This window comes from Schistocerca cancellata, chromosome 7 (assembly GCF_023864275.1).
Source record: "Schistocerca cancellata isolate TAMUIC-IGC-003103 chromosome 7, iqSchCanc2.1, whole genome shotgun sequence".
Lineage (NCBI taxonomy): Eukaryota > Metazoa > Arthropoda > Insecta > Orthoptera > Acrididae > Schistocerca > Schistocerca cancellata.
The window spans coordinates 211,402,390-211,416,670 of record NC_064632.1 but is presented as its reverse complement, the minus strand read 5'-3'; the positions used below and the strand labels follow the sequence as shown (position 1 = coordinate 211,416,670).

Genomic DNA, 14,281 nt, shown 5'->3' with positions numbered 1-14,281 from the left:
CGGTCTGCACGTCCAGCACGAACGCTGGTCCAACTGAGGCGCCAGGTGGAAATGGCATGGCAAGCCGTTCCACAGGACTACATCCAGCATCTCTACGATTGTCTCCATGGGAGAATAGCAGCCTGCATTGCTGCGAAAGGTGGATATACACTGTACTAGTGCCGACATTGTGCATGCTCTGTTGCCTGTGTCTATGTGCCTGTGGTTCTGTCAGTGTGATCATGTGATGTATCTGACCCCAGGAATGTGTCAATAAAGTTTCCCCTTCCTGGGACAATGAATTCACGGTGTTCTTATTTCAATTTCCAGGAGTGTATATATATGACTACACCATAAGTGGACTACGCCTGTCAGTATATTCTAACCGATTTGTGACCAAGAATCCTCATTTCAACACCAGATCTGCTGCACAGGGGAAAATAAGCATTAATGGCTTTCTCTCGCCCATGTACTTGGAGCTACTAACGAATGTAGGAACATACTACTCCTAATAGCAATAATTATATGTCTGCAAATGAAGTAAATACTGATGTAATGTTGTTCTCACCAATAAAAATAATTGCACTTGTACCCCTAACACCTCATATACATTAAAAAAAACGAACCGACTCACCTTGAAGGAATTATCCAAATAGGACGGAAATCGGTAAATATTATGTAACCTTCAGACAGAGAAATGATACAATGTCAGAAAAATTGGATGACCTGTTCACGATAAAGAGCTTCACAAACTGAGCACGTCAATAACGCATTGGTTCACCTCTGCCCTTATGGAGGCAGTTATTTGGCTTGTTATCACAACGGGGTATAGAATATCGTTGACGTACCACTGTGCCATAAGCATACCGCGGATGAAGGAAAAGATCCGACCCACCATGACGGAATTATCCAAATAGGACGGAAATCGGTAAATATTATGCAAACCTCCAGACAGACGAATGATTACGATTCCAGGAAAACTGGATGACCTCTTCCAGATAAAGAGCTTCACAAGCTGAGCAAGTCAATATTGCGTTGGTTCATCTCTGGCCTTTATGCAAGCAGTTATTCAGCTTGGCACAAAATGGCTCTGAGCTCTACGGGACTTAACATCTGAGGTCATCATTCCCAATAACTTAGAACTACTTAAACCTAACTAACCTAAGGACATCACACACATCCTTGTCCGAGGCAGGATTCGAACCTGCGACCGTAGCAGATTCGTGGATCCGGAGTGAAGCGCCTAGAACCGCTCGGTCACCGCTGCCGCTTGGCAACAAAACGGGGTATTGTAATCATTTGTGTGTCTGGAGGTTTGCATAATATTTACCGATTTCTGTCCTATTTGGGTAATTCCTTCATGGTGTGTCGGTTCTTCTTCTTCATCTGGGGCATCCTTACAGTACAGCGGTACGTTAACGGTATTCTACACCCCGTTTTGTTGCCAAGCCGAATAACTGCTCCCATAAACGCCAGAGGTGAACCAACGCGTTATTGACTTGCTCAGTTTGTGAAGCTCTTTATCGTGACGTACCGCTGTGCCATAAGTGAGCCGCGGATGACAATCAAAGAGGTCCTGCTATGTAAAGGAATGGCACCCCAAGCTAGCCTCCTGCCTGCCTGGTCATAAGGCAGGCAACAGTAAGGTTGGTTCCCACCGCTGACCGGGGCGTGACTCTTTGCTGGTCATCGGTACTCATTTCGAAGCGGAACTCATCACTGAAGACAATCTTACTCGAATCAATGAGATTCCAGGCCGAAGTCACGTATGGAGGCGCCTTAGTCAGTGGCGGGATACCAGCCAGACTGTTACCCGCCATACAGTGACAACCAGTAGTGATAGTCTTGAGTGACATTTCCTGTCATAGCAGAACCCCTTTGATTGTCATCCACAGCACCCTTACTTCTCAGCAGTACGTCAACAATATTCTACGCACCGTTTTTTTGCCATTGAAGGCAAGCCAACGTGGGCTTACATTTCAGCAAGATAATGCCCGCCCGCACGTGACGACAGGTTACGCTGCTTGTCTTCGTGCTTGTCAAAGCTTACCTTGTCTCTGGGTCCCTTCCCAGCTGAGAACTTCTGGAGGATTATGGGCAGCGCCGTCGAACGAACTCGTGATGCTGTCTAACACTCCAATTTGACGGAATTTGGCACGAGATCCCTCAACAGAACATCCAACAACGTTATCAGTCAATGCCGATCCGAATAACTGCCTGCATAAGGGTCTTTCTCTTGAATAAATCATCCATTTTTTCTGAATTGTAGCCTGTACGTGTACACCACATCTTCCGACTTCCGTCGCATTCAGATAATTTCTTCGTGGTGCTTTGTTTTTGTTGCCTTACAGTGTGTATGTGGTTTGATTTTATCCAACAGAGATTGCTCGTGAAAGCCTGCGACTGTAAAAACAAATTACAAATGTTTTGTTGAGCGCCAACTGACAGTACGTGCACCGAGCGTCGTCTTCAGCCAGCATTCTTCGGCGCTAGCATTTCGTTCGAATTTACTAGCACCGCGACTTTACTACTACAACAGTATCAAAGGAAAATATACTCGAGGAGCTTTCGACGTTGTCCAGTAGATAATTTAGGAAAATTCAAATGGCTCTGAGCATTATGGGACTTAACATCTGAGGTCATCAGTCCCCTAGAACTTAGAACTACTTAAACCTAACTAACCTAAGGACATCACACACATCCATGCCCGAGGAAGGATTCGAACTTGCGACCGTAGCGGTCGCGCGGTTCCAAACTGAAGCGTCTAGAACCGCTCGGTCACTCTGGCCGGCGATAATTTATGAGTATTGTGCATAGTAACGGTCGTGTAGCTATAGTTTGGTATTCGCCTGAGGCTATTGCTGCTGGCAAAGGGCCAGGCCCAATTAGGAAATAGTTTTCAGGATTGTTAATTATATAATACGTTCGATACTGGCCGTGCAGTACCCGTAAATGTACACAAAAATCTGCATTACTGTAGCAATGTTTTCTGAGTTCTGATGTAATTTTCTGTACTTCACTTTCTTATAATATATCACATTTGCATGATATATCGGTACAGAACTACCGTGAAAAACGCAAAAGTGCAAGAGCTCTCGCGTTTTAACGGTGGCATTGATTGCGCAATGGAACGAAGCTGCGCTCGAAATTCCGCCCCTGTTAACTCTTACAAATGGAACAAGTCCATTCCAATCAAGGATCCCATACCCGTTGGGAAGAGCTGTTAATGAATTACATCTGCCACATGGAATGCTGCGGTGGAAAGTTACAAAAGGACAAAGGCGTTACAAGGCATGCGAACAACGCCCAAGCAGAGGTGGGCGTTTCATTCAGTCAAGGCTGCAGTGGGGAACATCGATGATGGAACGTTCTGAAAGAATGAATACAATGCAGGCGCGACAACGTCACACGGAGATGTCTGTGCATAACTCGTTGCGAGACGGAACTGTGAGTTGCACAATGACAATGCACGAATGGTACTGATTTGTTTAAAATTACTTAAAATTTCAAATAAAGAAGAAAAGCGTTGTCATAAAAACTGAATAGATTTGTCATCGCCATTCAAAAACGAAAGGAATGGTGAGAACTCCCATTTCTGTGAATGACTCCTGCTTTACTAAAATTTTAATAGGGGCCAATGCGGAACATATTTTTAGCTTAATACAGTAGGTGCGACTCACTAACAGTGTTTTCTTCTTCGTAATTATTGTTTCTTGCCCCCCGATCCATATGGGTTGGAGGTAAGCTGCCAGCGATACAAATAAACGTTTCTTCAGTTTTGTAAAAAGATTGATTTCATGAGTGGTGTTAATATAAAATTAAACTGTTGATTTTGTCATTTTCAATAAAAAATGGAATGAACAGAGGTTAAATTAAAATAAAAAATAATTTAAAAGACGATGGGGACAGTGCACGATCTCAAAAAGAAGCACTTTAGTTTCAGTAAAAATTGAATGACCTGTACTGAGAAAAAAGATAGCCGAAGGGAAACACTAGGAGTTCTGTACCGTTGCATTGTGTGGATATAATAATAGGGGTCAGGTGAGGAAGGAGAAAAAGGGAGATTGTGGTGCAGGCATGACCATGGTATGAAGAGGAAAGTGATAAAGAGGGATGGCAAGGAAAGGGGTAGTCCTAACGTCGAGTGGAATATGTGGGGAAGAATTATAATTGACAGCATGGGAAAATATCGTAACAGATTCTGGGACAGGAAGATGGTAGCAGTTTCATTGGGAGATGATGTGAAGCGTGTATAGATTTGGAGTTGTTGGAATGTGTGTGTATAGGCCCGGCAGAGTACCAGGATTGAGGATCAGGGGGGAAGCAACAGGATTGTTGGAGTCGAGTTTGCGGACAGTATAGGATGTGCGGCGGTCATAATTGAAGTCATAGTGTCCACAGGACACAATAACTGCACCAGTGTGCGGAGAAAAAGCCATAATGTACGTCACTTTACAATTTTATTGGATGACCAGTTTTGACTCATTTGTACGTCATCGTACATCATCCTCAGATCCGTTACTTAATAAAATGGAAAGAAAATAGGATACGAGAGCACAAAGATGCTCTATAAAAGATGCTTTCCGTTTTTTTTCATTCTTTTTTGCCTCTTGAAACACCAATCACTTCGGCTACCTTTGCTATGGGTGCACCTATCATACAAGTAACAACAATTTACCCTCGTTCGAATTCGCTTAGCTGCACAATAGTGCACTCGCAACTCACAGAACACTGTTCTGACCCTGACTGACACTTGGAAGGTAGAGTCCACTGCGCGGGTGCCGTTCATGGCCAAATACAACAGCACAACGTGCAGGCTAGGCTAGTAACTTTATTTATGTACAAGCACGCATTTCTCGTGGTGTTTCAAAATTTTTATTCAACCCCTCTACACCTTAATGAGTAGATTATAACAAGGTTTTAAATTTTTAAATCTAGTCAATAGGTTTATTAAAAATATGAAAATCAAATTTCTTTGTTCCTGGATGCTGCCGGACAGACAACATGCAACTGGGATCGTGCACCGTGCGCTGTGTTAGCTCTTTACTATCATACTGGGTGGTTATAATTAAAGTACAGCTACACACAGATGTCCAGTGTGCACTGTAATTATCGTAAGGCAGCGAAATGTGGTATTTTTCCTAATGCGAAAGTCATTTACCCTGCAAAAAGTTCAAATTTTGGTCACTAGGTGCAAATCTGGCGCTGTGAATGCAATAAACACATGTAGAAATGTTTTCATATGTAATGCGTCAGGAATGGGACTAGAGCAGAAAAGGTCAAACAAGTGAGAAAGGCATAACGTTCATTCATTAATTTCGTATAGGCCATCTGCGGCCCACGTTATTTCTACTGTCTTGCTTTACGTATTCTGATGTTTGCCCAGTGCTCCCGCGTTCGTTCTCGGTGTTGCTCCTTCCTCTCCTGGGTCCAAGCCTTTCCTGTTTTTAGTTTTGGTTTTTCTTGGAAACCCTGCCACCCGTAAGCTTCTCCTTGAGTGGGAAACGCTCCAAAATGTCATCATGGGCGGTTCCCACTTCTTTAAACCTTTCTCCACCTCTGTGAACCAGGCCCGTTTTCTTCTCCTGAAAGTTGCTGATCATATGATTGGTGAATCTTTCAGGGCTCATTCGGGTCATATGTCCATAAAACATAATCATTTTCCGGATGATCGGTTATCTTCTCTATGTGGGAATACAGTTCATGATTATGACATCTTCCATATTCCCAATTCTCTTTGATGTGATCTAAGGTCTTTCTCAAAATCTTCTTTTCCTTGGCCTTCAGTTTTCCGATTAGGCCGTTTTTGTTCATTACTAGGCATTCAGAAGCGTACAAGACGTCCGGACGGATAACGTAGCAGTAATGCTTTAACTTTGCATTGAACGATACTGATCTTTTGTTGTAGATGTTGTTGATTAAATGGAATGCCATTTCCATTTTGTTCACGCATGATATGAAGTCTTCTTTCTCTGATAAGGTGGCCCTTACCCATTTTCGGAGATTCTTAAACTTTTCAGCTCGCTTAATTTTGCCTTGACCCACTACAAGCTCCCTTAGTGGTGAATTTATGTTCATTATAAACTCGGTTTTCTCAAATGAAATCTGGAGGCCAGTCTTGTGTGCTTATACGTTAAGCTCATTAATTTGTCTCTCAGTCGTTTCCTTGGAATCATAAAAAATTGCAAGACCATCTGCAAAACCGATACAATCGATTCAAGATTTTGTTTCTAGTAACCCAGCCTGACACCATTTTTAATTCCTTGGTTTTCCATTTCTTTGCGCCACTCAGGAATCACCTTCTCGAGGGCACAGTTGAAGAGCAGAGGTGAGAGCCCACCTACTTGCCTCACTACAGTTTTGAAATAAAGACTGCAGCTTTTGAAATAAAGCTTCTGATGTTTCTCCTCTAAATTTCACTTTTGAGGTTGTGTTGGTTAGTGTTTGTTCGATTATCGCTTTGGTCCTCTTGTCTCGGCCAAGTTCTTCTAGAATTCTGATCAGGGTTTTACGATAAATCGAGTCGTATGCATTTTTGAAATCCACAAAGGTCACAACAAAGTATTTTTTTTTCCTGAGTTTCAGGTAAGAAAGGATGGATTAGAGGTTCATTATCTGTTCGACGCACAATCGCCACTTCCTGAAATCTCCTTGATGCTGTCCCAGCTGTGGGTCTAGCTGTTTTTCTGTCCTAGTTTTCAGAGCTTTCGACAGAGCCTTATAGGTTGTTGATATGAGAAACATACCACGATAGTTATTCACATCTGTTCTGTAGCCTTTCTTATGAAGAGGATGAATGAGAGCAGAATTCCAACCATGTGGGAGTTTTTCAGTTTGCCAAATCTGGCTGACAATTTATGTTAGTTTATCTACTGCCTTATCCCCTGCATACTTCCAAAGCTCAGCAATTATACAATCTTCCCCTGGTGCTTTGTTGTTTTTAAAAGAGTGAATAATTAGCTTGATTTTCTCTTTCGTGGGTGGTGATGAATTTGTGTGTACTTCTACATAGTCGGTAAAGGGAAACGTGGAGTCTGGAGGTTCACAATTCAGAAGAGCTGTAATGAAATTTACTAATATCTGGAAGTTGTCTTTATCATTGTGACCTAGCTTCCCGTTTGGAGCTTTGAAGTGTAGGCTTGGAGGATTGTACTTGGTGAGAATTTTCTTAAAAGTTCTATAGACGTTTCGTGTATTTGTTTTCTGGAAGCCTTGTTCAATTTGTGCCAACTGCATTTTCTCAAAAGTACGATTCACTCCACGTATGATCTTTGCAGCGCGTTTCCTAGCATCCAGGAAGTTCGTTTTGTTAGCCTCATTTCTCTTAGCATTACATCTCTGCGACGCATGCTGTCTTTACTTCACTGCTGCCTCACAATCACTGTTCCACCAAGCATGTTTCTTCGGTTTCAGAAGCGGAACACTTTCCTTTGCTGTTCTACATCTACATATATACTCCGCTAACCACCAAGCGGTGTGTGGCGGAGGGCACAATTCGCGACAAAGTCATATTCCCCCCCCCCCCTCTCTGTTCCACTCGCGGATCGCGCGAGGGAAATACGACTGTCTGAACGGCTCAGTAGGAGCTCTTAGTTCCCTTATCTTTGAATGATGATCATTACGCGATTTGAAAGTTGGTGGTAACAATATATGCTCTACATCCTCGATGAAGATTGGAATTTAGTGGGCAGCCCCTTCTGTTTAGCTATCTGCAAGTGTGTCCCACTTCAAACTTTCTATGAGATTTGTAACGCTCTCGCGATGGCTAAATGTACCGGTCAGGAATCTTGCCGCTCTTCTTTGGACCTTCTCAGTCTTTTGAATCAAACCCAACTGGTAAGGGTCCCATAGAGACGAACAATACTCTAAGACTGGACGAACTAACGTATTGTAAGCTATTTCCTTTGTTGAAGGACTGCATCGCTTCAGGATTCTACCAATAAACCGCAATCTAGAGTTCGCCTTACCCGTTACTTGTGTAATCTGATCATTCCATTTGAGATCATTTCGAATAGTCACACCCAGATACTTCACTGATGATACCGCTTCCAAAGAGTGATCATTTATTTTGTACTTATACATTAATGGGGATTTTCGCCTTGTTATACGCAGTAGGTTACACTTACTATTATTGAGAGATAACTGTAACTCATTATACCACGCATTTATTTTCTGCAAATCCTCATTGATTTTTTCACAACTTTCGTGTAATACTACTTTCCTGTAAACTACAGCATCATCGGCAAACACTCTAAGGCCGCTGTCAATACCATCAACCAGATCGTTGTGTAAATCGTAAAAAGCAGAGGACCTATTACGCTGCCCTGGGGCACACCTGAAGTTACTCTTGTTTCTGTTGAAGTTACCCCGTTCAGGACGACATACTGCTCCCTGACTGTTAGAAAACTTTCTATCCAACCGCATATGTCATTGGATAGACCGTAAGCGCGCACTTTTTGTAGCAAACGACAGTGCGGAACTGAGTCGAACGCCTTTCGAAAGTCGAGAAATATGGCATCAACCTGGGAGTCGGTAACTAGAGCCTGTTGTATATCATGCACAAAGAGGGCCAGCTGTGTCTCGCATGACCGCTGTTTCCTAAAGCCGTTCTGGTTTCTGCAGATGAGCTTCTCTGTTCTGACTAGGGCTTGTTGCAACTCTTCCCAGCACTGGACATCAGTTTTTCCGCGTCAAATCCGTTAATGTTCATTTTATTATTAGTCTTCACTTTCACAATTTGTTGAATATGAGCACTGGAGAGGTTGAGGAGATGCTGTACAGAGCCTCGGACTCGGTGGCCAAAATTGGAACTCTTTATCCCCAGCTTAACTCGGTTCCGTATTAATCGCATTGGCAAATATACCAAGTTTTGCTGCCATAAGATAATTACAGCCCACACTGGATATCTGTGAGCAGCTGCACTCAGTTATAACCATCCGGTAAATGGAACTGAGGATGAGCTAAAAAAGGTTCGAAACCAGTTGTTCAAAAAAAGCTACCTACGTAGTGTTTGTTGTTCTTCACGTGTACGAAGTGTTAAATGATTGAGGATAAGTAAGAATTTGATTAAATACACTACTGGCCATTAAAATTTCTACACCAAGAAGAAATGCAGATGATAAACAGGTATTCATTGGACAAATATGTTATACTAGAACTGACATGTGATTACGTTTTCATGCAATTTGGGTGCACAGATCCTGAGAATTCAGTACCCAGAACAACCACCTCTGGCCGTAATAACGGCCTTGATGCGCCTGGGCATTGGGTTAAACAGAGCTTGGATGGCGCGTGCAGGTACAGCTGTCCATGCAGTTTCAACACGATACCACAGTTGATCAAGAGTAGTGACGCGTATTGTGACGAGCCAGTTGCTAGGCCACCATTGACCAGACGTTTTCAATTGGTGAGAAATCTGGAGAATGTGCTGGCCAGGGCAGCAGTCGAACAAACATTTTCTGTATCCAGAAAGGCCCGTACAGGACCTGCAACTTGCGGTCGTGCATTATCCTGCTGTAATGTAGGGTTTCGCAGGGATGGAATGAAGGGTAGAGCCACGGGTCGTACATATCTGAAATGCAACGTCCACTGTTCAAAGTGCCGTCAATGCGAAAAAGAGATGACCGAGACGTGTAACCAATGGCATCCCATACCGTCATGCAGGGTGATACGCCAGTATGGCAAAGACGAATACACGTTTCCAATGTGCGTTCACCGCGACGTCGCCAAACACGGATGAGACCATCATGATGCTCTAAACAGAACCTGGATTCATCCGAAAAAATGACGTTTTGCCATTCGTGCACCCAGGTTCGTTGTTGAGTACACCATCGCAGGCGCTCCTGTCTGTGATGCAGCATCAAGGGTCACCGCAGCCATGGTCTCCGAGCTGGTAGTCCATGCTGCTGCAAACGTCGTCGAACTGTTCGTGCAGATGGTTGTTATCTTGCGAACGTCCCCATATGTTGACTCAGGGATCGAGACGCGGCTGCACGATCCGTAACAGCCATGCGGTTAAGATGCCAGTCATCTCGACTGATAGTGATACGAGGCCTTTGGGATACAGCACGGCGTTCTGTATTACCGTCCTGAAGCCACCGATTCCATATTCTGCTAACAGTCATTGGATCTCGACCAACGCGAGCAGCAATGTCGCGATACGATAAACCGCAATCCCGATCGGTTACAATCCGACCTTTATCAAAGTCGGAAACGTGATGATACTCATTTCTCCTCTTTACACGAGGCATCACAACAACGTTTCACCAGGCAATGCGGTCAACTGCTGTTTGTGTATGAGAAATTGGTTGGAAACTTTCCTCACGTCAGGACTTTGTAGGTGTCGCCGCCGGCGCCAACCTTGGCTCTGGCTCTGAGCACTATGGGGCTTAACATCTATGGTCATCAGTCCCCTAGAACTTAGAACTACTTAAACCTAACCAACCGAAGGACATCACACAACACCCAGTCATCACGAGGCAGAGAAAATCCCTGACCCTGCCGGGAATCGAACCCGGGAACCCGGGCGTGGGAAGCGAGAACGCTACCGCACGACCACGAGCTGCGGACGGCGCCAACCTTGTGTGAATGGTCTGAAAAGCTAATCATTTGCATATCACAGCATCCTCTTCCTGTCGGTTAAATTTCGCGTATGTAGCACGTCATCTTCGTGGTGTAGCAATTTTAATGGCCTGTAGTGTAGTATACGATTCGCGTGGGAAAACGTAAAATGACATGGAAAGCTGAGCGGTGGCCGTGGCGTTCAAGGATTTGGGGGAGGGGTGTGTAACGTTGTTACTATTTTAGTAATTGCGTTGAACACGGCCCGTGTCTACAGTGGTGCGCCCGCGTGCTTGCAGATCTCCGACTGGCGGTTCCCGTACAAGCGCAGCTTCCACCCGGTGTGCCTGCACGACGCCCGCGAGCGCCGCTCGGTGCGGCTGCGCAACTGCGAGGAGGGAGCCGCCCCCGGCACCGAGCGCTACGAGTTCCTCGAGGCCGTCTCCTGCCGGTGCGCCGTCTGCCGCTCCTCCGAGGCCAGCTGCGAGGGACTGCGCTACCGCGGCCAGCGCTCCGGCCCTTTCAAAGCGCTCGGCCGCCGGTAGAGGCGAAGCAGTTCACGCCAACCCAAACTGTCGCGTTGCCAGCCATCCACTCCACGTACACAAAACTTCGTACTAACGCTGGTTTACCTTCCCTTCTGTTCTCTCTCCTTTCACACTTCCATACAGGCTCATCTACCCTAGGAAATAAAAAAAGAAATGTTCTGAGGTATTTCAATTTTTTCTGTGATTTCCCCCCCCCCCCCCGCCCCCCTCTTATAATCTTATCTGGGTTTTCATCAACTACCTGTCAACAATTATTACACCAATGTTCTTAAACATACGTCTCTCTTCAGCCTTTCCCAGGAGACTAATGTAGGTCTCTGGTCTGCTATGAGCCTAAAGAGGCTACCATCTGGAGGCAACTCGATCTCTGATGCGCCTCCATAAGAACAGCATGGACACCTGCATTTCCTACTTCCCAACAGTAACCACCACTAACTGCCTAACTTAGACAAAGGGATATATTGTGGAATTTACGCAACTTGTGATTTGATCCATTATAAATGGTTTTTGAAAGCCTGCGACTGTAGATACAATATGTTTGTTTATAAATAAATAAATCTTCTGCTACCAGTCACGATTTTCTCTTTATTTTACTATTCGCACGACGCGTTTCGAGAAATAATTCCCATCATAAAAAAAATGGCTTAATACACACCAAAAACGCACTTGAAAATGGGATTTATTTCTCGAAACGCGTCGTGCATATATTAAAATAAAGGAAAAATCGTGACTGGTAGCAGAAGATTTATTTATTTATAAACAAACCTATTACACAACTTGATCTGGTGGCAGACCTGAAAGCCATGTATTCTTACACCTTTTAGGTTCTGTTGGCTTATGTACAGAGTACAGATAACTTCTGGGGCATCACATTAAATTTCTATTCCCTTTAATACAGAACCTACTTTGAACTACTTTCTCACAATATGCATTATTTCTGCCAAACTGAGCCAACCGTGGTGGATGGCTACAAACTGACACGATCTCTCACCATTTATGCCAAAGATTACTTTCAGTATTACCTTAGCTATAAATCATTTTTACTATCTGCCTCTGGTAATTAGCCTTAGTATGTATAATTTGTTCGTCCCTATGAAACACGCTGAATCGTAAAACCCGTGTGTAACTGTCATTAGGAATTGTACAACTCTTTATGGGTTTTTGTTGATTTATTGAGTATACCTCACAGTACCCCGTTATGTAACATCTTCACTTACTGCCTCTGTTGCCAAATTAAGTTCGATTTCTCGTTGTTTTTTTTTTCTTTTTACAATAAACTCTTAATCAAAGAACTTTAAGTTACTTACCTGTCCATAAATAGTGTGTTATGTATTCAAATTATAAGTCAACATTGTTACGTTACATGTACAATTTATTATTCCCGAAGAGTCTCAACTGAAAACTGTTCAAAAATAATTTACCACAAACTGCGTTACGCTTAAAAATATTACCAATAATTTGGAGCATAATTTAAAATCTCAGCTTCAGACTGCTCTGAAAGAGACGGGTGATTTCAGAATTCTTTTCCTGAATATTTGCTGTAGCATATAGTACAAATGAGAAATAGTACAATTGACTCTCTTACTTTTATGCTGAACAAAACTTTTATCTATGTCTGCCGTATATTAGTTATCTCAACTGCTGTTCTTTTCTTGTATGTTTATTGCCATATATTTTCACTGAATGTTTAGTATAGAAACTAGTTTCAATTCATGTAGAGTATCGTGTTATCGTGTTATCTGATTAGAATAAATAAATGTTTATAGTATTATTGGATGTTTAAATATTACTCCTCTTTAACCTCATTGTACTACCCTGGAAAATTACATGTACAGTGGAGTACTGTTTATAGCATATGGTTAAAAACGCTATTTTCCAATCTCCTCCACGTTGTTTCCTGTATAACACCCGTCGATACAACTAAACTTCACTGAGCCGCATCCTTCCATGCCCCCGGAAGGTAAGTTGACAGTAACCTTTCAAAAACTTTCCGTGTCCACCGCTTATGCTTTTACTGATCGATTTTCTTCAGAATTAGCAATGACGCAAGCTCTTTGAAGAGTCTTCAAAAAAAGAAGAAATATTATGTATGGGCTGAGCGCCGAAGTGCACATCTATAAGAGGATTGTGCCGACTTCCTTTGTTCGGATATTAAAATACTCGGCGACCCAGAGCAACAGGAACAGTCGCGCTTCTTTTGTAGCAAACTGATTTTTCAGAAAATCGTTTAGAAGGAAGAATCACACCATGTATTTGCCACCTTAAGCTGAGAACTGTGTGACGCATCCCGTTCTACAACATCTCAATCTTGTGACTTACTCAATTATTTTTATTCCATACAGACATGATAAACTATTCTAAATACTTCTGTAAAAATATACTAAACACAGCTTATAGTGATGCGAAAGTAACACAGATGTGTGTGGAAATATTTTAAATACATTGCAAAGATACACTACATCACTAACGTCACTAAGCAGGGCTACAAAAGCTATCAGACTGTTCGTGACTGACTTTGGCAAAGAGAAGGAAGGGAGAAAATCACCTAACCATTCACAAGCAGAAACCTAATAAATATCCTCCAAAAATGAGAAAATAAATAAAGAACTTTTTGAAGAAGCAATTTGCACGAAATATAATCATGCGTAGAACAAACAATAAGACACTGTACTCACTGTAATAATGACGCTTTACTATCAACGCCTGTAGCGTCCACAACGTACGGGACATTGAGAATTAAAGTAGAGCATACTGCAAAAACAAAAAAAAAAAAAACAAAAAAAAAGTCTTTGGTTTTGGTGATGAGGAATGGCGTCATTGCTTGTTCGCTTCGCTCTCTTTCTTTCTGGTTGGTGGAAGTGCACCCAGGTTTCGTCCTCAGTAACGATTCTTGCAAGGAAGCCATCACCTTCTCGTTCAAAGCGCCGAAGAAGTTCTTCATCGGCATCAACGATGTCAGATTCAAACAACAATTATGCAGTTACGCTCCCTGGCTATGATGGATATCATTGCTTAATAATTCCCCAACTACTGAAGTGCGAAGTATTGGGTTGACTCACAAGTTCGCTAGCTTTTCGTTACAGAGCAGCCACAAAGAACGCCTGGGAACACACCTCCCCACGTAACAGCTACCACAGGGAGGTTTCTGGCCTTTGTGCCTACACACTTCACACGTAAGATCGTGCACAATACAA

At 43.1% G+C, this 14,281-nt stretch overlaps 1 protein-coding gene across 1 annotated transcript in view; it reads left to right on the top strand.

Moving 5' to 3' along the window:
• The window catches only part of LOC126092177 (thyrostimulin beta-5 subunit), a 133,031-nt gene extending 120,225 nt beyond the window's left edge, over positions 1–12,806 (top strand). The window contains exon 3 of the mRNA XM_049907652.1: positions 10,839–12,806. Within this exon, the coding sequence (XP_049763609.1) occupies positions 10,839–11,084 (246 nt within the window). The 3' untranslated portion in view covers positions 11,085–12,806. The remainder of the gene's footprint in view (positions 1–10,838) is intronic.
• The last annotated feature ends 1,475 nt before the right edge of the window (positions 12,807–14,281 follow it).